The sequence below is a fragment of the Aptenodytes patagonicus genome, chromosome 11, assembly GCF_965638725.1.
Source record: "Aptenodytes patagonicus chromosome 11, bAptPat1.pri.cur, whole genome shotgun sequence".
Lineage (NCBI taxonomy): Eukaryota > Metazoa > Chordata > Aves > Sphenisciformes > Spheniscidae > Aptenodytes > Aptenodytes patagonicus.
In genome coordinates this window covers 20,958,466-20,982,748 of record NC_134959.1, presented here as the reverse complement: position 1 = coordinate 20,982,748, position 24,283 = coordinate 20,958,466, and the positions used below count along the sequence as shown (strand labels likewise).

The 24,283-nt window shown below is 48.6% G+C and overlaps 1 protein-coding gene across 1 annotated transcript in view; it reads right to left on the bottom strand.

Annotated features, from left to right (window-relative positions):
* The window catches only part of NECAB2 (N-terminal EF-hand calcium binding protein 2), an 83,667-nt gene that overhangs the window by 6,761 nt on the left and 52,623 nt on the right, over positions 1-24,283 (bottom strand). Inside the window, exons 4-5 of the mRNA XM_076348947.1 lie at positions 17,150-17,175; positions 13,544-13,641 (exon numbers count right to left, since the gene is read on the bottom strand). Of these exons, the coding sequence (XP_076205062.1) occupies positions 13,544-13,641; positions 17,150-17,175 (124 nt within the window). The remainder of the gene's footprint in view (positions 1-13,543; positions 13,642-17,149; positions 17,176-24,283) is intronic.

Below are 24,283 nucleotides of genomic sequence, written 5' to 3'. Positions count from 1 at the left end.
ACAGAAGCTCCTGGAGTAATCCAAACCCTCCCAAGACAGAAAACACTTAATAAAATGTTTTAACAGCACAACTGATCTGCTTAAAGCACCCAGGGCCCCTTCCCCAGCACAGCCTTGCCACGCGCTGCCCATGGCACAGTCCTGCTCCTCCACCTCCTGCCAGCCATTGGCAGAGGCGGGACACTGGCACAACCGGACCGACACTGCCACAACCAGTCCAACACTGGCCCAACCAGTCCAACACTGGCCCAACCAGTCCAACATTGGCCCAACACCACTCCAACCAGTCCAACACCAGCCCAACTGGTCTGACCCCAGCCCAACCAGACCAAGACCAGCCCAGCCAGGCCACTGGCCACACCAGGTCTGGCTGAAGCTAGTCAGAGCTAAAAAATCTTACAGTGAAAAAAAAGGCTCCTCTAAACCCAAAGTCACTAGCATCACTTTTCCCCCAGACCCTTTCCAACCCATCAGTGCCTGCTGGGACAGCACACGGCCCAGGCAAAACCCTGTGTGCCGGCACCTCCTGGCACGGGACTCCTCCGGGACTCATGACTTTTTGGTGCCATGAGGCAAGGACGGACGCACCCGGCTCCCTGCATGCCGCCGGCAGTGACCAAACTAAGGGGTGAGACCAGAGTGGTCCCAGCACCACCAGTTATATGAGCACGCTGCGGCACAACATGACTACCCCAACCTCCCCAAAGCAAATTATTCTTGTTTTATGGCGAAGCGATTAACGAGGGTTATTTCCATGGCAACTGGAGCAGCTCCGCAAGAACCCGGAGGGCCTTTATCTCCTATTTTAAATCATAAAAGAAGAATGAGCTGAAGAAAATCACTTCTGGGGAAACTGGTCGCAGAGCTGATTCCTCACCCCTGATTTGGCAGGGGAGCACAAGTTTCTTGATGGCTTCTTGAGCATCCAACTAGCGCGGTGGTTAGTGACTTCTCTCTAACACAAAAAAACTTGCTCCCCTCCCCATCACAGCCGCAGTGTTTCTGGGGGACACACACAACGTGGTGATCATCGCCGGACAGCGATGCTGAAGCAAACTGCCATGTGGTGTGCCATATCCATGATCTCCTGCAGCTGCTCACTGTAGCACCATTGGGTGGCAGGCAGGGAGACGTAAGGAGGGCAGGGATCGATGTCCTGCATTGCTCTTTCACCAGCGCAGCCCGTCCCAGGACACTGGTCAAACGGAGACGGGACCGGCTCAGGGCACTCCATGGGCTGCAGCAGATCTGCATGAGGACCAAGCAATGGGATGCTCCTCAGCTTTGGGGGGTGCACTCAGCAGTGCACACGGGACCCTGCCACCTTTCAAGCCTTTCTCCAAGCAGGACCATGCTCCCCTCCGCAGCCCCAGTGCTCCCCAGCACAGCCCAGCGTGCTCCACCAGCATCACCATTATCTGACAGCCGGGTCAGAGGAAGGAAAGCTGGCATCAGTGCAGGATACAGGGAGATGCGTCAGAAGACTGGGCGGGGGGGGGGGGGGAGCGGATCTCCCTGGCCAGGGATCGTCAAAGCCTCAGAAACACAACCCTTAATACTGAGTGATCACCTCTGAGTTCTCTCCTTCCTCCATGGCCTGGCGATGTTTGAAAACAAGGTCAGCCAGCTTAGAAAAACCCGCTCACCTGCTGATCGTTAACAGTGAGATTCATAATGCCCTGAAACCAAGTGCAGACGGTGCGGCACCACTCGCCCATACGAATGAGCACGGGACGATGGGCATGATGGAGCAGTGTCCCCATCCGGGCTGCCTCGAGACCGCCTCTGCCTGGCCGGGGGGAACTGAAGATCGATGTCTCCCTCGCTCTCTGCCTTGGGATTTTGCCTTATTTATTTACCAGGGAGCGGAGCAGCGGGTGTCGTGCCACGAGACCATGCAGTCTCCTGGGGCTGGTTGCGCTTCCTTGCCTGCTACAGAGGGTTGCTGGGCTTTTTGGACTGGGACGACGGTGCCACCATGCCGAGCTCGGACATCTCCTGACAAGTCCTGCCCAGTTTTCCCTCACCCCGTGCAGGCAGGGAGAGTAATGAACAGGCAGCCTGGGACCACGGATGTGGCAGCTGGTGGAGCACCGCACCGGGCCCCGCTCCGTGGGAGGCACAGGCACCAGCGTGAGACAAATAAACAGCAATAGAGCCAAGGGAGTGATGTGAAAACATTTGTTGAGCATTTGGATTGGGAAAAAAAAATTTGAATGCAGCCACAAATATTCCTGGATAGCTGGACAATCTCTGTTCTCTCTAGAAAAATACTCACAACTCGCTCAGAACGTGCAATATACGCTATATATAGGTATGTATTCTTTCCAAGCACCATATTACACATATACACACAGACATACATGTCGCATCCGAACCAGTCTGTATAGACAATGTATCAAAGTCACTGTCAAGGTACCTCACCCTTCATCTTCCTCTGCCGGCACGCTTTCGAAAGAGCACCGCACTGGGCCAAAGCCACCCCTTTGCCCAGGCAATTATTTTATCATTTAATACATCTTCCACTACTCACACTCCGGCTAAGGAGGGTGTATTAAACTAATAAATCTCCTTGGCAAAGACATATCATTGCATTTGGGATCTGAAACAATTTCTTTCGCAGTTCCCCCCCCCTCCACGGCTGCTCTCCCCGCGCACGCCCCTGCCTGCAACCAGCAGCCTGCCCGTAATGAAGGCATAAATATATTAATCAGGTGCTCAAACAGGCTCTCCTATAATTACAGCTAGGTTTTGATTAACTCTCGCACCCAGCCCTGCTCTGATTGCTGGTGCTGGGGATCTGATTGCTGCCTCGGTGGAGGGCGGCTGTTCCTGTGGGCTGGGGGCTATGTCCCTCCTCGTGGATTTAATATAGACCCGCAGGCCTCTGGGAGCTGCCGCCGCTAAACACGGAGCTGTGCGCACTCCTTCGAGTGGCTGATTAGATTATTCTTTTAATTAAGAGCACAGGTTTTCTGGGACATGATTTGCCCTGCCGAGCCTGGGGGCTGGATACAAGCTGGCTGGAGCTGGGGGCTGCACCCCACCCCGTCCCCCAAGACCCCCACTGCTGCTCCAAGCACTACTGCACTGCAAAGACACAGTAACTCCCCATTAATGTCCCTTTCCAGCGAGACCTACACCACCACTGCCTTGTACCTCTTCTCCTCTGATAGTCATCCAAACCACGTACCACATCCCCCACGGATGCCCCAAGCCCATCGACTGATTTTACACCCGCTCCGTGCTGTTTATCCCAAACTCAGTTTCTCCTCCAGACGTGCAAAGAGTGCACCACTGCTTTTCCATTTCAATCCCTACATCAAATAAATGGGCTAACGTGCTGCTATTTACCTCCGCTTTTCTGCCGCTCTCCAAGACTCCCATAGCCTGTCTCCTGCAAACGCCACCAAACAACTTCCTGATCAATCCTTCCCATGCCTCGTGTGAACAGATCGCTCTCCCTAGCAAAGGAGCCTGCTCCTTTTGGAAAATCATATTTATGAAGGTGCAGGCTATGCCGAGTGCTGTCTGATCACAGGGACTGGCTCCGGGTGCTAGAATATAAGGCTGCGAGAGTATGCGTAGTTAAATGTTGGGATTTTATTACCTAACTACAGCCTATAATCTTGGTTAAGCTTTAGGAAAAATCATACAGGTGGTTCCCACATTCATTTAAATCAGCCTAACTCCCTACATCGAGATTTGTTGGATGGATGGATGGATGTTGGGTACAAAGCTATGCCAGCTGGTGCAGAGGAATATTGGGGTGTCCGTGAAGATTAGAGGCTTTTTGGCAGGCCAGTAAGTCCAGTAGCTCTGAAATTAAAACAACGGTGGGGTTTTTTTTTCCCCCGCTTAACTAACCCTGGCCATTTGCCAACCCAGCTGTGACATTTGCTCTCAGGAGCCAGGTCTGAAATACGTGTGCTCAGAGGCTTCTCAGAGAGCCCTCTGGCTCTCCTCTAGCAAATGTCTTAGTTGGCGTTGCAAAAACAAGTCATTAAGAAGACCAGCTCCAAAGGAATACTTCCCATCGTCTTATTAAAACATTTGTCAGTCTGTCCTAGGGAGATTTAATGAGGTTTGGTCTTATTACTTCCACCCTGAAGAGTTATTTCCTCCCTGCCTTGCTTGAGAAGTTAAAATATTTATGGAGATAATATAATAATTGCTGCTCAATGAAGCCGCTTTGTGCCAGAAGCTCTTGGAGGGGTGCATCTCCAAGCCTGCTCTTTTCCACCCAGCTAGTCCATTAGTTCAAGGCTAGAAAGACTTTGGCGTCACAGATACTACCCTGCTGCAGAGTGTTTTGCTGGCAAGCCTTGGTTGAGGAAGGAGCATGGTGGCTGCCAAAGAGGCAGGAGGGTGAAAAAAGGCATCTCTCCCTTTGCTACATCCCCAGCCGCCTGGCCTTGAGGTCTGCTGCTGCAAACGGGTGGTTGCGTGCATCTGCAGTGAGGAGCAAACGTAAAAGCCTCGTCAAAAGGATGGCCTCAAGATTTCTGCAGGGGACAGCTCTCAGGAGAGCCTCGGAAAGCGTCACCGTTTGAGAAACTGGGGCATGAGCCAGAGACATCGAAAAATGAGAGCAGGAAGGAGTGGGAAAAGGACAACTTGCTTTAGCCACAGGTACTTGGGGAAATATTGCCCAGTGTTGGATCCTCTGGTCAGTTGGCTGAGGTCCAAGCCCCAAATCGCACCCCTCTCTTCACATCACAGGCTTTTTATGTGCCTGGAACACACCTTCCCACACACAGCAGGTGCACACATCGGGGCACAGGCTGCTCAAAGTCCCGCCATGGCTCTTCCAGCTTTCCATTTCCATACGCACCTGCCCCAAATCTGCCCAAATTCTGGCACAGATTAATGACAACACCCTTGGGATGTGTTACCTGTGCAAATCACAGCTGGGATTTTCGTGCCATTGAGTGCTCGGACTTGCCAACAGCGGCGTCGAGCATCCCTCACCGGGCATTGCAAACTGATGCCTAAAACTGGGCTTTCATGGCCGTGTTCCTGTGGGTATCAAATGGCTGAAAAGGAGATTTTTCGATGTTGTTAGGCATCTCAAAGCTTCTTTGCTGGCATTTTTAAAGGTCACTATTTAGCTTGTTAAGACTACAGGTTGTAAACTATAAATGATTCTGCGCCACCCACGGACTCGGAAACCCCCTGCACCAGCCCTGCACCCTCCCTTTGCCGTGCAGCGTTACAGCCTGACCAATGAGGCTTTCCAGAGCTGGTTTTCAGTGAGATTGGCCAAATTGGCTGACATTTACCAAGCCCGGGGACATTGACGGCTTCTCCAATTTTTATTATCTCAAATCACCGCCAAAGCACGCTCACGGAGCGATGGCACCGAACCGAGGAGGCTTTTCAAATGGAAATCAAAGCCAATTCTGTTTCACCCACACTTTTCCTCCAGTTAAAAAAAAACCCAACCCAACAACAAACCCATTGCCATGAAACAGCCCTGTCAAACCTCATCCCGGGATGACGGAGAGGTTATCTTCCACCCACTCAGCCCTTTAAAAACCAGGCAAGTGTTGCACTGTAACCTCCAAGTGGCTGATTTCAATTTGTTGCTCATAATTGCCTGTTTTCTTCCAAGAGATATTTTCTTACAATTAGAATAACACTCAGACCTGCCTCTCGCTCCTTTCCCTCCTCCTGACTCTTAGATCCCTTGAAAAGCGGAGACCCAAACTGATTGCCTGGCACATAATCAGTAGAAGAAACCTGAAGAGAACAGACGCTTAAATAGTTGATAAATGAAAGCATTAACATATGAAAGACCCTCAGCCTTCCCGAAACAGCTCTAAAAAACCAAATGAGACACCTGCTCAGATAAAAAAACATGACGACAGCATCACACAGGTTTTAAAAGTCTTCTGCTACAAAATCCTCCTTTTATAAATCTCCGTGTTGGACCCTTCTCAGCTCATGTTTGCCTTGTCCCATCCTGAAGGTCTCCTGCCATGGACCCTTCCCAAGCAATTTATCACAGGACTTCCCTCTTATTATTAGAAAATCTCCGTGCTGCAATATAATCCCATCGTTTCTCGTTGCAGCCACGTGGATGTGAAGGGCAGGTAACTGTTGGCCCATGCATGTGCTATACAGCACACCCCCTGAGGTGACCTATGGATCAAGAGGCATACGGCACTTTTGCACCCTGTCCACTTACTTAGCAGGCAAAGAACAGACTTGGAAACGAAGAGTGGCCTCCTCCTTCTGAACACGCTGGCTATAATTAGTCTTTCCCTTCACACAAGTTCCTAATTAGCTGTATTTAGTATCCACAAGACTAAATTAATACATATTTTATTTCAGTTTTCCAAGGAAAGTACAGATTTTGTTTTCCAAACAGGACCTACTCAAAAGACCCTGCAGATGTAACGACGTGGGATGGTCAAGCTGCTGAAGGCTCACCCTGGTTGTGCCAGCTGGTTACGCATTGACTTGGTCCCTGCCTTTCCTTTTGGTGGCTCCTTCAAAGCTGCTCTCGGGCTATTTGGCAAGACCACAGCACTGACGTCTGGTGGATTTATTCCCTTCACCATACAATTTATCTAATCCCAGGAGCAATAGCCTTAAAACAGGAGGGAGGAGGAGGAAAACCATGTAATACAGGAGGTCCATGAGAGCTGGAGCCAGGGCAGCACGAGCGGGACCTCCAGAGAAGATGCTCTTCCTTCTCAGAGCGAGAGGAGGGACATGAATTTTGCAGTGACAGACAAGCAGAGGAGCAGTGAATAAACATCTTTGTCTAAAAATAAGCTCCAAGAGAGACCTTCTTAAGATTCACCTCCCTGCCAGCCCCGCTGTGCTCCCCAGCAGTCTGGCAGCCCGGCTGGATCTCACGCACAGCCCTGTGGGGCTGGCAGGGAAATCGCTCCAGATGGCATCGCACAGAGAATCGGCTTTCTGGTCTGGAGTCTGAACAGAAAAGTTGGGGAAAATTCAGTTCTTGCAGAACTGGAGTAGCACTTAATTTGGGGTGCAGTATTTTCTTTAATTTCAGAGAAAAGCTGCAGAAATACTTTCTGAGAAGCTAAATAAATATGCCTTGTTTCCCCTTAGATTATTCTTGAACTGTAAAGTTCCATAACTTTTCCAGAAATCCACCTCGGGTTTTTTTGCTATAGAAATTGATACTGAAACTGTTCAGAAATGTATCATTCAAAATATATGGAAAGATGACAGCCTTTACCAATTCACCACCCCACCGCCACTCCTTTCTTTCTTCAGCCAAAACCCTTCACCAGGAGTACATCTTTAACTGCATTACAGGAGTGTTTCAAAGCTGGCATTTCACCATAAAATCACCCATCCAAGAAAGGGGCAAAAAAGCAGCTAATAATCCCTAAAACAACTCCCTCCCCATCAGGGTAGATCTCTGTGCTGCAAAGGTGAGGACAGATGATGCTCTGAGCCCCCCCAGAAAAGGCAAACTGGCCATTTGAGCAAACGTCCTGAGCCCTAAAGAAGAGCCAACGCTTCCAAGGGGGAAGACGATGACAAGGTGTGCAGGATCTCCCAGGGTTCAGCCAGGTACAAAGTACCAGGAGATAAGCTGTTCCTGTGTTCGGCAGCAAGGAAGCCAGAGAAGCGCTTCTCCGAAGGAGAACCTGATGTGTGGTAGGGTACGAATTTGCCCAGGAGGAAAGATGAAGCAACAGATGTGCTGTGCTGTAGTGGTACCCCATGGGCTTCAAGCCCAGACCAGGAGACCTCAGCTGATGCTCATGTAACCACCACGGCTTGGTGCGAGCCAAGTCGGGGCCAGATCACGATGTCTATGGGAAGCCCTGAGCAGCTCACGCTGTTTGGGCTGGGCGCTGTCCAGAGCTGCTACCGCCGTGTTGCTGTTACAGCCTGCCACGGTCCAGCCTCCTGCCGCAGCAAAGCACTGCTCCAGGAGCCTCAGACGACCTCGGGATGAACACCAAGCTTGTTCAGCAGAGCAGGAGAAAACCTGCTCAAGTAAAATGAAAGGACGAGATAAAGGATTAACTGGAGGGTGGGAAGAAAAGATTATTTTTAAGGATTATTTCTACTGAATATTTTATCTCGAGGTGTCATCATTCAAAAAAGAGCAGTATCAGATTTGGCAAGCTTAATTTTGGCAGGTAAGAATGCAAATGAGAGCACGCTATATTGCTGTTCTGGACTGTGCTATAAAACAAAAAAACCCATCCATCATTTTGAGCACCCAAGACTGGTGGCAGATGGTGCTTGCTCTGGGGCTGTAACTGAGCGCCTCAAACAAGCGCTCCTTCGCAGTGTGCTGCTGGGGGCTGAAAGCTGGGGGAGACCCACGGCCACACCAGCACCAGCAGCAGGGAGAGGAGGTCTGCTGCAGCAGCTCCCACCGAGCCCCAGGAGCCCAGCATCTCCTGTTCACTGCGACGACATTTCATAAGACAGAGACAAGAAGGGTGAATTGCAGCAGGAACAATTTAACTCACAAATATGCAAACCTATTCACCCGTATGTATATACCTGCTGGAGCATCAGCAGCTGGTATTGAAGGTCAGTACACTCAGTTTTCCCTTTATGGTTTACATATGCTCTCATCTAAATAATGATTCCCGGGGAAAACGCGTTTGCAGCTGGTTTGGGTACAGTGCCTGTCCATAAGACACACGTGTGGTATTTGCCACCCTGACATGAGAAGGCTCTCAGGGGGTATGTGATGTGTCACCACTTGGCCATATTTCCACTCCAGGTCCAGTAAATGAGATAAAAAGGATTTTGGCAAGTGATAGGCTGGCAGCGGAGCTGGCAGCAAGCAAGGAGTAAAACACTGCCTTCCACATCTCCTTTTGCTCCCCTCCAGGACCAAAGGTGATGCTGAACATCGAGCAGAGGGTGGTCCAGGGCCACCCGCAGGTCCTCAGGCCTCCTCCATAAATCTCTCCTGCTGCCTCTCACTCCTCCCTGAAGCCAGTCTCTGAATCCCCCCTAATTTGTCAGCACCCCCCTCCCCTGCTCTGCTCACCCCATTCCTGGCCTGAAGCAGAGCGGCGCAGCCTTTCCCCGCACTGTGTTCATGAGCACCAGAGAGATCAGCTCCATTTCATTCCAGTATGTGCATGGGAGCTTGTTGCAATTTCAGCTCCGATTTTGGGTAATTTTGCTTTCCAAGCACTCCCCTTCCAGCTGGGACAGGGCACGCGCCAAGGACGGTCACCAGTACTTCTTGGACCCATCTGGTGCCCAACAGGAGCATCTCGAGGAAGGAAAAATTTGACCTTAAATCTGAGCTGCTTCGTCCTTGAGGGCATTCCTCACTCAGAATTTTTGGGACTTCTTTGCAGCTTGCTTTTAAAGTTTGCCTCACGACTAAAGGTCAGCCTCGCTAATGTTTCCATGCTCAGTGTTGCAAAATGCTTACTTAGCAAAAGCAGGGAGCAGGAGCAACCCCAGTGAGGCAGGCGGTGGAAGCCGTACCCAGCAGGAACGGGGCTAATGGAGCCTCTTGGGTTCAAAAAACCACAAAATGTGCTTTTTTTACCAAGCTAAAGCACATTTCCCGTGGTGTCTGGGTGAGGGTGTTGTTCAGTGGTAACTACCACCCCAGCGCCATCCCTCCGGCTCCCCAAGCACTGTCCCCCCGCTCCCCCGTCCCCGGCACCCCTCGAGGCTGGCAGGGTTGAGGCGCTTAGGGACATGGTTTAGTGGGCATGGTGGTGTTGGGTTGACGGTTGGACTCGATGATCTTAAAGGTCTTTTCCAACCTTAATGATTCTATGATTCTATGATTCTATGATGGTGGAGGCATTGGGTAGGCACCGTCCTACAGCGGGCAGCCCGAGGCAGGGGGGTCAGTAACTGAACGGGAGGGACAGCATCCACCTGGCTCCGGTCCCCCAGCTCCCACCATACCCCACACACCCGTCGACACCAGGCACACAAACCACGTCCTTCCCCGTCACGTTGGTTTTGATATTTGCTGACTGCACTATAAAACAGTAAATGAGAATTATAGAAGAACACCTCCTGCCATCAGCTTTTTTTAGATCCTGAAAATTCATTTCCTTTCTCTCCAGTTTAACTTTGCATTTCCCATCGCCATTTGCAGTCATTTCAACACAGCACGGACATCACCATATTGGAAAATAATTACAATGACAGATTTTGTTTTGCTGTATGAGACCTTCCACTACTGAATCTAATTACTGCTGATACTTTATGAGCTCCTCTAGCACGAGATAATTGCTGCTTTCTCTTTTTATGAGCAAGAAATAATCAGTTGTCTTTTAAGGTGAGAAATATAAACAGCAATTAAATACCACGGCTATCCAGCCCCTCTCGTCAGCAGGCACCTCTCGTCAGAAAGCCAACACAGAAGAAGGCTTCATTTAGCATTTCCACCGAATACTTTTTTTAACAGAGGGGAAAGGGAGAGAATAAGGAACACTCTCGAATGAGCAATGGTTTTCTCCAGCTGATGAAATGCTCATTTTAATACGGAGAAGCAGGAGCATCGCACAAGCAAAGCAGCTTGCTCACAAGTCACAGTGCTCAGCATCAGCACCAAGCCCTTCGCAGGATCCGGCCTCGGGGAAAAGCAGCAGAGACAGCAACAGGCTCGAGCATCGGGGGCACAAAATCACACTTAGCTCCTACCAAAACCTGCTGCTTCGGCAGTCTTTTCCCTCATCCAGTGTTTCTAAAAATACAGTTATATGTACATATCTCCTAGACATCCTGACATCGGCACGGGGCCCTTGGTTACTGCATCACACGTGGAGGAGATGGAGCAGAAGGAGACCTTTATGGGGGGACCCATCAGAAAAGTGGGAGCTCACACTGGCTTTTGCAATCCTTGGATGGATCTTCTCCCTGTGGCTGAAGCCTTATCCTGTAGGTGTGGTCCCAGCCCTGGAGGAAATAAAGCACCCCGTGACGTCCTCCAGGCTGGGGTACGGGAACACACATGGGCTGGAACCTGGTGAGAAGACCTCAGCCGGACTATTTTATCGGTTCGGACCGTGAGAAGCCTTCTTCTGACATTCTGTTTTGGCAATCCTGACACTAAAACCAGAAAGTCTAGTAAACAACTACTTTTTTTTTTTTTTAGGGAAAACATATAGTGAAAAAATCTCACATCTCAAAAAAAAGCACTAATGGTTTGCACTTGGGAAAAGCTCCTGATGCTGCCTGGAAGTCTGTCCTATCTGAACACTGGAGATGAATTTCTCTATCACCTATAACAGCTTATTTTCTGGTTTGGGTTTTTTTTTTCCTTCAGTTCTTTACTTGAACAAAGCGCCTGCGTTTGAATAATTCATTGATGAGGTTTGTACCACTTTGTTCACAAAATCACGGCAGGGAGCAATGTTTTTCATGAAATACTTCTTTGCCAGCTCCTCTCTGTGAAGGAGTCTTGCTCCGTTTACTCGCTTGCCAAAAGTCTGCCAGGCGGCGAAGAGCAACACACCCCATGGGCTGCTAAAATGGGGGTGATGAGGGGATGCTGGGGTGGCACTCTCTCGTCTGGCTTTAGCCATCTAGAAGGGAAATGTCTGCATTTGAGATGAAGAATGCTCTGATCCTTCAGCGTCACAGGAGGAAGATGCCTCCAGCGCTCTGGATCTCCCCGGTTCCCTCCACAAAATCCTGATGGAGGTGACTAGCTCAGGTTTAGGTAAATAACCTTTGCCCGTTGCAATTAAGGCAGGTGAATCCTGCCACAAGTTGCTGAATCAAGGTGGGAGAAAGATGCTCTTATGAAGGCAGTGGTTTGGGATTATGAATAACCATCCTGCTTCTGCTGCAGATTTCTTATGCAAGGCAATACCCACATGCTCAGATGCCTAATTTATAAACAGGGAATAAGCCATCTTCCTCTTGCAAAATACTGGGAGGAATTAGTTATATATATCAACCTCACATTCGAAAAGCCATCACGAATAGCAAGTTGGAGTGAATTACTGAGATATCTATTAGCATGTTAACATCTATTTAAAATACATAGTTGGCAAATTTGACTGCCAGAAAATTTGCTAATAATGACTATAAATGAGGCATGAACAGACTTAGTAACTTAATTAGAAAAAAATGAACTATTACTGTTGTCCCGATTTTTTTTACCCTCTCATAATGTTGATAAAAAATTCACAAACCCTTCAGGCAGATCAGTGCTTGGCCAAAGCCTTTTGCCTTTAGTTTATTGTGGCAAAACATCAACGTGTGAAATACGTGGCTTCACTTTCCATGCTGCCCTCCTCACAAACATTCAAAAGGATGGATTTGGATAAAGCAAGGAAATCAGGCTCTTTACTCAGCAACCAGGGGGGAGAGAAATTTCCCATTTTAACTCCTAAAACTTCTTATCGTTACCAAATCTTTAATGTGGAGCAATTTGAGTTTCTCCTTTAGCTTCAAAGATAAACGCAAGGGAGATTTCAATTTGGATTAATCAGAGGAGCACTGGAGTTGAATCGGGAAGCCCTTACAGGTGCTTGGGAAAAGCAAAACCTCCCTCCTTGGCTCAGTCCTCAGTGCACCACATTACTGCTCACCACTGAAGAGGAAGACTACTTTTCTCTTGTCGTGGCACAAAAGAATGATGCAAATACAGTTGAAGGTAGAAGTGGGAGAAGGATTGACTATTCTGAGGTAATAAATATCACCAATACAGCCCAGTTGCTTTATTAAGTGGTATGGAAAGGGCAGGGAAATGGTTTCAAAGGAAGAAGAGCTCTATAAACACTTCTCTCCCCCTGGTGAGACGCCAAATGAACGGTGCACCTCTCAGCAGGAATGTTTATTTGGTACATCAGCTCAGATTTTCTAGGTATTTGTAAGTAAACTTTAATATGTTTCTTGATCAGTGTCACTGTCTAGTAGTCCATTACTATCACTAAGGTACATGGTGGATTTTTTTAAGAAGCTGGAGGTACCCTGCACATATAAAATGGAACATTTCCCCTGTAGTCCTTCAAATACACAGCCCTCTAGTTCCTAACACAGCAGCTGTGCAAATGAACGACACTATTTCTGGAAGTCAGGATGCCTTCCAACACACAAGCTGTATTTAACAGCAGCTTTATAACACGGTGTTTCCAAAAGCACTCGTAATGATGCTAACAAGAACTCATGCATTCAAAATCCCACCCAAGAGACCCACGGGCCATGTTGTCTGAAGACAACTGGAGCACCTTCGAGCTTCAGGCAATGCAGAGCGTAAGCCATGGCACAGCCAAGACCGCCTGTCAGACTTAGGAAGGGTGCTGGAAGGATAAGGTACAGCGCTCTGCCACAAAGCCTCTATGCCACCATCTACTGCACATGACATCGGCACCTTGGTTCACAATCTGGCCAAGGTTTTCAAGACTCATTTGCTGTCAACACAAAAATATCTACTGTCGTCCTGTTGCTGCGATGATCCACTTACCGTACAAATGCAACGGCACGAGGAGACAACACTGCTGAATAGGATGAAGACCTCGGGATTTAGATGCTCTGTTAGCAGTTGCACCGCTTGCTCCGAGCCCGTGGAGCACAAGGCGCAGTAAGAAGGACTCACCCGTTTGGTGTAGTCCATCGCCTTCAGGATGGACAGGTTCAGCGTCTCCAGTGAGGCCAAGACGTCTTCGTAGTCTCCCATATGATCAGCAAAATAGTCTGGGAAAACCAAGAGGGACATGATGGGAACTGCTGATGTAACAACGCTTCAAGGGTACGTGACACAGCAAGGTCTATTTATCGGTGGAAAGAAAAACCTGAGAGGGTGCTTTCAGGTATGTCCTGAACCAAAGTCACAGCTTGTCCTGCAGGGGTGGGAAGTGGTGCAATTCCCGTGAATTACCATTGTAAAAAACAGATGTAAGGCACAGTAGCTCCCATTGAAAATAACTTAGCAGGTGCTTTATTTCCATGCCCACTTCTGCATTTGACCGTATCTTGGCTCCCTCCCTCCTATTGCCAACATGGAGGGAGAAGTCTCAAAAGAAATCCCCTTTCCATTCCCTTGACACTCTTTACCACTCAAAGCATCCAAATACCTGCCAGGTTCACCCCAATTTATACGAACTGAGACTGGCCTTACATCTTTCCCTACGTTCCCGTCACATGTGCACCTCAGCCCACAATCACAGGTTGCACAGGCCTCTGAGAGCAAAATATGCCGCGAAAAGAAGAGCACGGAGCTGCAAGCTGGGCCCAAAAGCCCTCCCCAAAGAGGGAGTTCACACTTTCTCCGTGCCATCCTCATCCCTCCTACGGCAGGGGTGACCCGCGCCAGGCTGCACCGCAGCTCCGGCAGCGGCCAGATGCAATCCCAGCCACTCTTCACTCGTGCAAAATACAGCCAAAATCGGTGTGTCCCCATGCAGCTGACGGCTCCATGACACGTATGAGCCCCGGTGCAGTTTCATGCATGAGCTATGGAGTCCTGAAATTTGCTGTTCACAACGGAAACAGGGAGAAGTGAAGTGCGGTGGCGAGGCGTGCAGTGAGTTTGCCATGTAGATGTGAAGTTACCCGGTTTCTGGGTGATTGACACAGACTACAGCTAAAAGCTGTTCCTTAAAAGCCACCGGTGCTGTTCCTTAGTGCTAAGACACGAAGTTTCATCTCTGTGGAATGCAACAAGACATAAACTCCAGGAAACAATCCCACTAATTATGTTCTCTTGGCTTAATTAGAAGTGCCTATAGCTATTTACAGCCTGAGAACATATCCAAGGGGAAGAAGATTTTGGCAGAAACTGGAATGTCACAGCATGATTGACAGCAGCTATTCGCTGTTCCACGATAAGCCAAACAGCTTAGTCTCACTGCAGCGTGTTTATTTGTGTTATTCTTATTACTTTATTTGGGAAAGAAAAACTGAGCAGATCTTAAAGGTAAAGGCTTTTTGTAAGTCCTGAAATAAAAAGCTGGACCCGTACATTTCAGGAGAAATGAGCTGCTGTGGGCAGAGCACAGCCCTCGAGCCCGACCAAGGAGCACCTGGGAGGAAAACGGCGTTGACTTAACCAAAGTGTTCAGTTCTACTGTTTTAGCCTTATTTATTCATGTGAACATCCGAGATCAGCTCTTCCTGTCCTACACGGTTCTTGCTCATGGTTCCTACACGTCTGCAGAGAGCAATGGGATCAATGCGCAGGAGATGAGCATCACTGCAACCTGGGGCTGGTGTGGGAGGAGGTGAGTGCCCCCCACCCACCCGTCCCCAGCAAAGCCGTCACCCACCACCCTGGTAGTCTGCAATGGGTCAGTGTGCATCTCCTGTTTGTAGAATACACCTCAGTTCACTGGACAGCTTGTACCATTGCATGCAGTGTCTGTGTTTCACTTAAACTGAAAGGCAGCAGGTACAATTTGGTAGCTGCACGCGCATTTTCTGGGCGTATTAAGTGCTCCCAGCTATGACTGGAAGCTCCTCTGGGGGTAAGGAGCTACACAACCGTGTTTAAGTCCGTCTAGGTGCTGGTGACTGTTGCATTCGTTGGCAGGAAAAAAACCCCCAGAACTTTATAAGATGCTACCTGATACGAATTAAGCCATATCATCAAATTTCTCATATAAGCTGCAGGGCTCAAGAAATCCCTTTTAAGAGCTCTCAACATCTTACAACACACAACCCATTTCAAGAGGGAGACCACAGCTTCCATTTTGCCAAAAATGAGGTTTATATGTTTAAACTAATACTTAGAAGAGTAGCAAGCGAATAAGAAACTGCAGGCAAGGGCAGGTATTCAGCAGATAATGGATCTAGGTGGGATTTTGCGCTGATCGATCCTTCCTCCGGCTTCCCACAGGAGGTGATGGGTTTGTCTCCCTCCTGGCAGCTTCACCCCTGGGAGAGGCAGCGAGGTGGGATCACGCTGGGTGACAGCCGTGTGATTTTTCTGATTTTAGCAGATTGATGGAGAAAGCAGGGTGGGGCCAAGCAACGGCGTTACTACCCCTGTATTTCCTGGGAAAGTTGACGGTACAAGCTGTGGGGTTTTGGTTTCTTGGGTCAGCTGGCAAGGAGACCTAACACAATGAGAAAGGAGTGATGGGAAAAAGCCCATCGTATCATCAGCAAACTAAAAGGATTTTATGAAAGGCTTCGTTTCGTGCATACAAAAGCAACAACAAGCAGCTGAAAGGTTGCTGCCTTTGCTGCAGGCTTCAACGCTCAAAATCCTGTGGGGTGCTGCGGGCGGTGAGAAAGGCAGGGTGGGGGTCGGGGTTAAGTACACCAGGAGGAGAGAAACCCTAGGCAATGTCCTGGTGCAGGCAGACTCGCAGGCTGCGATGGACGGAGAGGTCTTAAAAGTATCGGGAATAACGAGTAACCGCCTGGTGCTGGCACAGGTGCCCCGGCAAGCGCCTTTCTGGCTGCGCAACCTGCTCTCAGCCCGACCTCTGAAGGCTGCAGTTAGTGGCAAAGTGATGAAGGTAAATGGTGAAGACCTGCCGAGGTTGCTTTATGTGGTCTTCTGCATCCCGGCACGGGAGGGGAGGAGAAGAGACGGATGAGCCCTCTGCAAGGCCACACACCTCTGTCTCCCCATCTCCTCCCAAAAAGCTGGAGCGCAGGAAACATTTCCCAATACCAAGTGTCCATGGAAAAATACACCCAAGTGAGCAGCAGGAGCCCCGTGCACGAGTCACCTCCCATCGAGGCAAAGCCCCTCCCGGTAGGAAATATTCCCTTTCTGGTCAAGGTGTGGGACAAAACATTATCAGAGATTTTCTTTTCAGGTTTTGATTCCTGCAAGCCGTGGGAGGTGCAGCAGAGGTGGTGTACACCTTAGGCAGCCTGCTGGGCAACACGAAGGTTTGCCTAAGGAGAAACACATTATGGTATTGCAGAGGGATACTGGTTTACCGAACTTCAGAGCAGAGCTGGAAGCCATGACGTTGCCAGAAATTAGACTCCAGCCTGTTACTGAACGGGAGCCAGGTGCTCCACTCAGCTCTGACCCCGTTTGTGTTGCAAGAAAATGAAGAAAAGTTTTGCCAGTTTTCCGGTGGAATAAGGGGTGAAGCAGCAGAAGTGCTGAGACCCACCCCCCACCCCCCGCAGCTCCACAGCCACCATGGCACCGCCAGCTTTGTAATGGGTTTCATGCATCCTTCGAAAGCGCACGTGCACGTAACGATTGCTTTTGCCCCAAGAGAGGGACCGCACTCACCGCACAGCTCTTTGGTGTCCACATTGCTGGAAGAGGGGGAGGACGAGGCAGGGGAGGAAGCAGGAAAAAAAGAGAGAGAAAGATGATTTTAATGTAAAGGACAGACAAAGGCTACAGTTAGGTTTTCTGCAGGTTTAACCCCAGATACCCACCTGCAACGTCACCCACCCCCTCAGCATCCCCCAGGCACTGGTGGGGACAGCCTAAGGAGAAGGCAATGGCTGGTGCCACTCAGGGCGTCCACACACCTCTTCAGCGTCTGCGCAGTTGGGATGGGTTCACACGTTATTTTGGATATTCCCCAAGGGGAAAATGGGGACTTGTGCATCCCCCCCGAGGGTGGACCTGTGCCTATGGGGGAGCCGGCACAGCAGCTCCTCTGCCTTCCTCCCAAATATCCACCCTGGCAACACCCCAGTGAGGCACCCGACGCAGCACAGGAATGTGTTTGTTCCCATTTGCTCAGAATAAAATTTTGCAAAATTTACTTTTCTAGATGGATCAATTCTGCCGGTTCTGCCCCTGCGAAGCATCCACGGGGCTGTGCACAGTTCCCGCCCGGGACTCCCTCCGGACAAAATTGCACAATTACTTCTTAATACACGAATGTTTAGTTTACGTAACGACACCTCAACAGACAACCTGCTTGGGAAATAAAGATTGCTGCTAATCTCTTTGGGCCTCAGATTCCCACACAATTATTAGTGCCATTCAAGCACTGGAATGATCTCTTAATAGAATTATATTTTATCAATCCATTTACGTCCTGGAAAGCTATTTCTTTAACTAAACTCATCCCTGCTCTGTCTGACCTGTCCACGTAAGTGGATTAGGGAAAGGGATGTTTTCAATACCGCTTTCATTAGCAGCATCCTCCCGCAGCCCTGTCCCCAACCCCAAAATCCTCCCAACCGCTTGCCCGTGCCCTGCCCGAGCCCCGCAGGACCTGGGCTCTTCCCTATCTCCATGACCTGAAGCTTTCACTTGCTGCTGGCCCTCTCTTGGGATGCGATATCCTTCTGAAGGGATGATGCATGGTGGGAAAGCATTGATTTGGGATTGCTCTTCACTACCAAGGCTATGCTTGAACCCTATCATCGAGGATTCACAACACAAAGTGCGGTGCCTTTGCAGCAAGCTGAAGTACCCAAGACAATCTCATCTCTGCTGAAATCTTCTTCCGTCTTCTGCAGCAGGCTCAGACCCCGTGTGAGCAGAGCAGCCTCGCTGGGCTGTGCGGGACAGCGGGACGGGGCACAGGCTGCACTTCCCACTCAAACAGCATTATCAAGAGAGATTCTGCTTTAGCAGAGACACTAATATAAATTTTTTCTTTCTATTTAGGCTCTGCCTGAGAAGATGCAAGTTTCTGCAGCTTGGGGACCCTGCTGGCCTCTCACTAGATGCATTTCATCCCCTAGGCGCGTTAGCCAGGTGCGCTACAGCTAAGCAGAAACACATGTGTGCGCTGGTGATATCTGGGGAGGAAATTCCCCAAATGGTGATATCTGGGGAGGAAATTCCCCAAATTCACAGTGCCACCCGTGCCCGGGTTCTCCCCAAAAGCAGAGCCCCAGGTGACGGTACTGGGGACCCCTTCACTGCCACTCCTGAGCTGTGGGAGCTGCCGGGCGCTGGAGGCAAACATGAACACCTTGATCCCATGAGATGGTGGCTGCCAGAAAGGTGCCACCCCACCTGCCTCATGCTGTAAAAGCACATGTTACTGAATCACACACACCTTTTTGGGTAACTGATGTCTGCTGCAGTATAAAAAAGTCATCTCTCATCTCAGACACCTTCGGTGTGGCAGCTGCCGGCAGCAAACACGCTGGCACAAGCTTCAGCCGGAGGTGTGGGCGGCACATGCATCTCTCTCTGCAAAATGAGCTTTCACACTACTTTATCTTAATTCCCTTGGAGATTGATGATCTTTCTCAAACCCTGGAATTACTTCACCGAATCCTACAAACCCCCCCAGGGATGCTGCAAGCTCAATTTCCCTGACTTGTCGTTCTTGTGCCCAAATCCACTGAATATGCAGATCCGCAACGCTACCCAAAAGAGCTGACTCCTGACCAAATAGTCCACAGCGCTTTGGCAGCATGTCATTGCTAACATGGACCCTCAGCAATTCACAGGCAGAGAAAATTCAGGTGGGGGAAGAAACCCAGAAGATGCATTTCCAACACCGGCACAGCCCCATGCCTGCTCGAGGACCACGGTCCATCTTCCGTCAAAGCTCTCGCCAGTACAGAGCCTGGGAAGTCAACCGATACTCTCAGGCACACGCACAGGAGTAGTTTTTACATCAGTATCACCCACAAAGTGCTTAAATAATATTTTTCAGAAGCCAGTTAGTGTTTATAAACACCTACTGAAGTGGTTACGGGTTTACAGCTAGGGCACGTTACTGAGAAAAAAAAATATCTATTATTGTATTCCACGTGGTTTTGCATTGTAATAATTGACCTGCTGCTGCCAAAAATGGTCTTTTATTTCCTCACATCCTGCCATCATATTATTTAACTTAATTGTGCTTGAATGTTAACTTGGCTGAGAAGCTGCTTTTAATTTTAAGCCATGTTGCATTAAGAATAAACCTAAGTAAAGAAATTACTGAAGTCATAAGCTGACAATAAAAAATATTATAATGTTCAGATTAAAATTTGTAAGGAGAAATCAATGGGTACTTGAGCACGACCCATGGCATTTCCTAGGATGTTTCCATCCCGCAGGAGCATGCCCGTCGGGAACATGGCTGACACGCAGCCACGTCCCCATCCGTGTTACAGGGGGGGTTTGTTCCCCAACGTGGGTGCTGCACAGCTGAACACGCAATGCAAGGGACGTGCAACACCCAGCTACAAAACAATTTACAAGCTGCTCTGGTAGTTTAATGCTTTAGTAACTAACCACCCCATGGGTTGGACTAGCAGGATTTTTCTGGGTTTCAAGCCTCATGAAACGGGAGGTGGTGGCTCCCAATGAATACCGTCGCCATCCCTAACCCTTCATCCCAGCGCTGCCCTTCAGAGGATATTTTTGGAGCGGTCACATATCACAAAGCCCTTCGACATGACAACATTTAGGTGAGCATTAGTTACTAATTTGTTTTCAGCTGCCAAATATTCAACATTCTTGTAAGCCACAATAAACTAAAAAGAAAAATTGCAACAAGTTGTTCTCATTTTTTCAGAAAAAAACCCAAAACTTTCAGCTACCAGAACACTTGGCTGTGAATTAGCTTTTAATTTTAAGCATTCTTACATAATAGTATGAATAATTAAAGAACTTATTGAAGCCATAACCCAACTAACTAAGCAGAATATAATAACGTTCAAGTGAAACTTTAAATGAAGAAATCATTAAAGACTTCTGTTATACATTTTTTTCTGCATAGTAGAGGCCACATCTGATCTCTTTCCAAAACAAAAGTCTTTCTTTCAAAGTAGAAAAAATCAAGAAAATCCAAGTCTTTTTGGTTTCAGGCCTTTTTCTCTGTTTCCAACCAATGAAGCTGTAACGTGCAGCAGCACAACCTTGCATCCCTAATCTTGCTGGGGATGTGCGCCCTTTGAGGCTTCTTTCCAAGGCAAAGACAGACTTTGGAGATCCTCCATTTGCCACTTGGGACCTCAATTCTCTGACAGAAATATGAGCCAAACACGAGAGCTCAGCTTTCAACCTAGAGCATCTTCTGAAAAATTACAGTCCAAGCCATAAACTAATTTGGCCACAAAAAGGACTGTTTATTGCTCACCACCCATCACCATTTAAATACACTGGGATAATTTGACCAGATAAACATATTGGCAATAGGGAAATAGTTTTCCCTGCTGGTTCACATCCAACTATTTCAAAGAAAAAGAAAAGTCCTCAAAGCGTGATACTCCTTTCTTGTACGTGGGAATTTAAAGAGCAACAACCATGCTGCGAGAGCATCTCCTCAGTGGGCTTAATTAAGTGAATTTGCCCAGAGAGTAATTACTGCCGCATGACCAACAAGAGGAGGAGGCTGCCCAGAGTAATTGCTGTGCCTCCTGCGTACTCCAGAGAGAAATACATTTCTCCCCCCAAAACCCCACCCAACGTTAAAATGTGAGCAAGCAGCTTGATGAGCACCTGAGTTAACGAGGATCCCTGGGAAGTCACCTCTCTGCCCCGCCATGTCCCTGACTGCAGATTATCCAGTGGATGGGCTTTTATCAGAGTTGTCCCGGTACTGACTTTCTGCTCCTTTTCCATTGGTTCAAAGCTTTTCTTTGTCTCTACCTGCCTTTCTTGAAACACAATGCCATTTTTGAGACTTTCTCCCAGGGAAAGGTGGGGTGGCAACACCCAACAGAGGTGACATTGCAGCAGAGTGTCCAACAGCCCAGGGATTACGAGCTCAAGCCGAGCATCTCGGCAGCCAGATCTCTGAGTGTGTGCCGGTCCCCCAAGTAACCTCCGGGTCTGAAGCTCCAGCTACGTGGATCCAGATCAGCCCAACACCTTGTTTGAGTGAATCAGCGTTTTCCCGCAGGAAAAAAAGATATTTCTGGAAATTTCCCACCATGATTATTTGCTCTAGCTCTTAATAAGCAAGCCCAGTGTGGCGCAGCACTGAAAGGGGTTACCCAGAGAGCATCCCAGGAGGTCTTCAGGACTCAGCATGGTAAAGCCAGGGCTGTCCTGGTCCAGTGCTGGTGATGGTCCCACTACGAGGGACTAGAGCCCTGCAGAGGACCCTTCCAACCAAAACTGGCATGAGTCTCCCATCCAGCATCTCCCCCTCTCTTTCCCAACACCTCCCTGACTCCCTAAGGCAAGGCCGATGGTCTCTGACTTGCTGCTGTTAAGGCGTTTCTCCAGGCTTCTCGTCAATTATAGAGAGGAGCAGGAAAGTTATCTCAGAATGGAAAAGATAAGGTGCAGGAGCAAAGCATGAAATTCCCTTCCTCGGTTCCAGCTCAGCTAAGGGAAGATGTCCCAGGCTCTCCCAACGGGGCGGCACAATCAAAAACATAATGGGAATTCAGAAGTTGCAAATACATCAGTCTCATCTTCACAGCATATTTCTCATGCAAATAGCTGCCTGGATGTACTGCTCAAATGCCACTCAACACCTGATCGGCTTCAGCTAAAGATAATAACCCTTTTTCTTGGGCAGATGAAACGTTTGCATCAGCAGCCACACAGCTTAGTTGCTTCACCAGCACAGAAAATTGAGTTTTTTCTGAAATCACGTTCTACTTTTATTTCCGTCTTCGATTCACAGCTTGGGCTTTGCTACAAGGCTTCAAACGAACACGGAAACAAATTATCGTCTAGCATTAGCCACCTGCAAAACACATTTTCATTTAAGAAAAACTAAAAAACAACATGTGCAGCTGAAAAGTACTATTATATCTGATGACGCACCCTCTAGTCCCAGCAGCAACAGCACTGCGTTATCTCAACACCTCAGAAGTGGAAAATGTACATCCAGATGCCTACTAAGAGGTCACAGATGGTCACTCTTGATCATTAGTTTCTGAACTCAGAGAAACATTTATACACAAACCCCAGAGTGAGCGAAATTATTCCAGGCAGAGCAAGAGAAATACCAAATACTGGATGCCAGCCAGGAGCCAAATAACTTTAATTCTAAAGAACTAAGCAAGTTTCCAAGCCCGTCACCGTACTCTTCTGGAGAACCCTGCTAAATCCTTCCCGAGACCTACCCAAGTACCTCCTGCACCTGCCCACTCGCTTTAAAAAGACCCACTCTTACGGTATGAAGTAAAAAAAAGGACTTCCAAAATCTGAGGTGCCACATGCAAAGAAACACCATAAACAACATGCCAAGGCTGCCCACAACCAGAAGTGCTTCCAGCCAGCTGCAGCTTCAAATGACGTAGGCAGGCAAGTATTTATAACATATGTCAGTTCTGGCCTTAATTTCTCTAGCCATGGCAAGCTGGCAGTCAGTGCTCTGGTGCCCACCTGGCTCTTACATTAAAGGATGTCTTCACCTCCTGCCAAATGTCCCTGCTTCCTGCTTGAAACACTTTTAAAATGTATTTTGCGGTGTGCTTCAGCAGGAATAATTCAAAGGTGCATATACTGGTGCAGACATACTTGCCCTGCACACGATTCAGTACAACCAATAAATAGAGTGAGCAGCGAGTCTTAAATAACCCAGCAGGTATTTTTCATTCAGCTCTGCTTTTTCCAGCAGGGCGGGGAATACCAGCTATTTAAATGCCCAGAGTGGATGGAGGAGAGCCCATTTGCACGAGCTGATACAGAGTTCACCATTCAGTCAAGACAGAGGTTTCCCCCAAAATCCACGTTACATGAAACAGGCGCAGTTTTACAGATCGCCACGTAACTGGGATGATTTACATTAAAACACCTACGGGGAACAGCTCCCACGGGGGGTCCTGAAAGGGAGAGAAACGCTGCCTTCTCCAAAGCAAAACTAGTAATTTTGTTCTTCCCGTGGCACGTGCTCCATCATCGAGCGCTTGGGGAGCACAGTAAGGGGGTTCTGAAAGCCCGGCAGTGAGTCACGTTTTTCTCCGAAGTGCTGGTACCACAAAGAAGAAAAGACAGAGACAAAGAATTGCCCAGAAAGAGAGAGAAGCAAAAGGAGGATTTTGTAGGAAGTTTTCACATATAGATTTTGTATTACAAAGAGCCTCATCACCTGTGGTGCGTGATTTGGGATTGTAACAGATTCTATGTACTCTGGGAGACAATCTCTTTCCTCCTACTAGCCCTTGCTATCAGCAGGGTTTTTGTTCACCAGTTTGAAGGCTGAAGTCTAGTGTCCCCAGGGATGTTTTGCCCACCTAAACCCAGGGTGCAGCTCCTTCCTGCTCCTTGCACAGCTTTCCTCTGGATTTAGGCAGACGGTGACCAAGATAGGGATGGTTTCGCTTCTTTTCCATACCGCATGGCCACCGCAGCTAACACCGCTCAGCAAGACAGAAGGTGAGCAGCAGCAGGGCTCCACAGCAAACCTGTATTGAGACCCACTGAATAGTAATGGTTTAATATTTTAATATTAATATTTTCATATGGCTTTCTCTGTGGCTCCTTGCCTTGATAAGCCATCTGCATTCTCATTAATACAGACACTGCCCAGATCCAGTTTTCAAACCA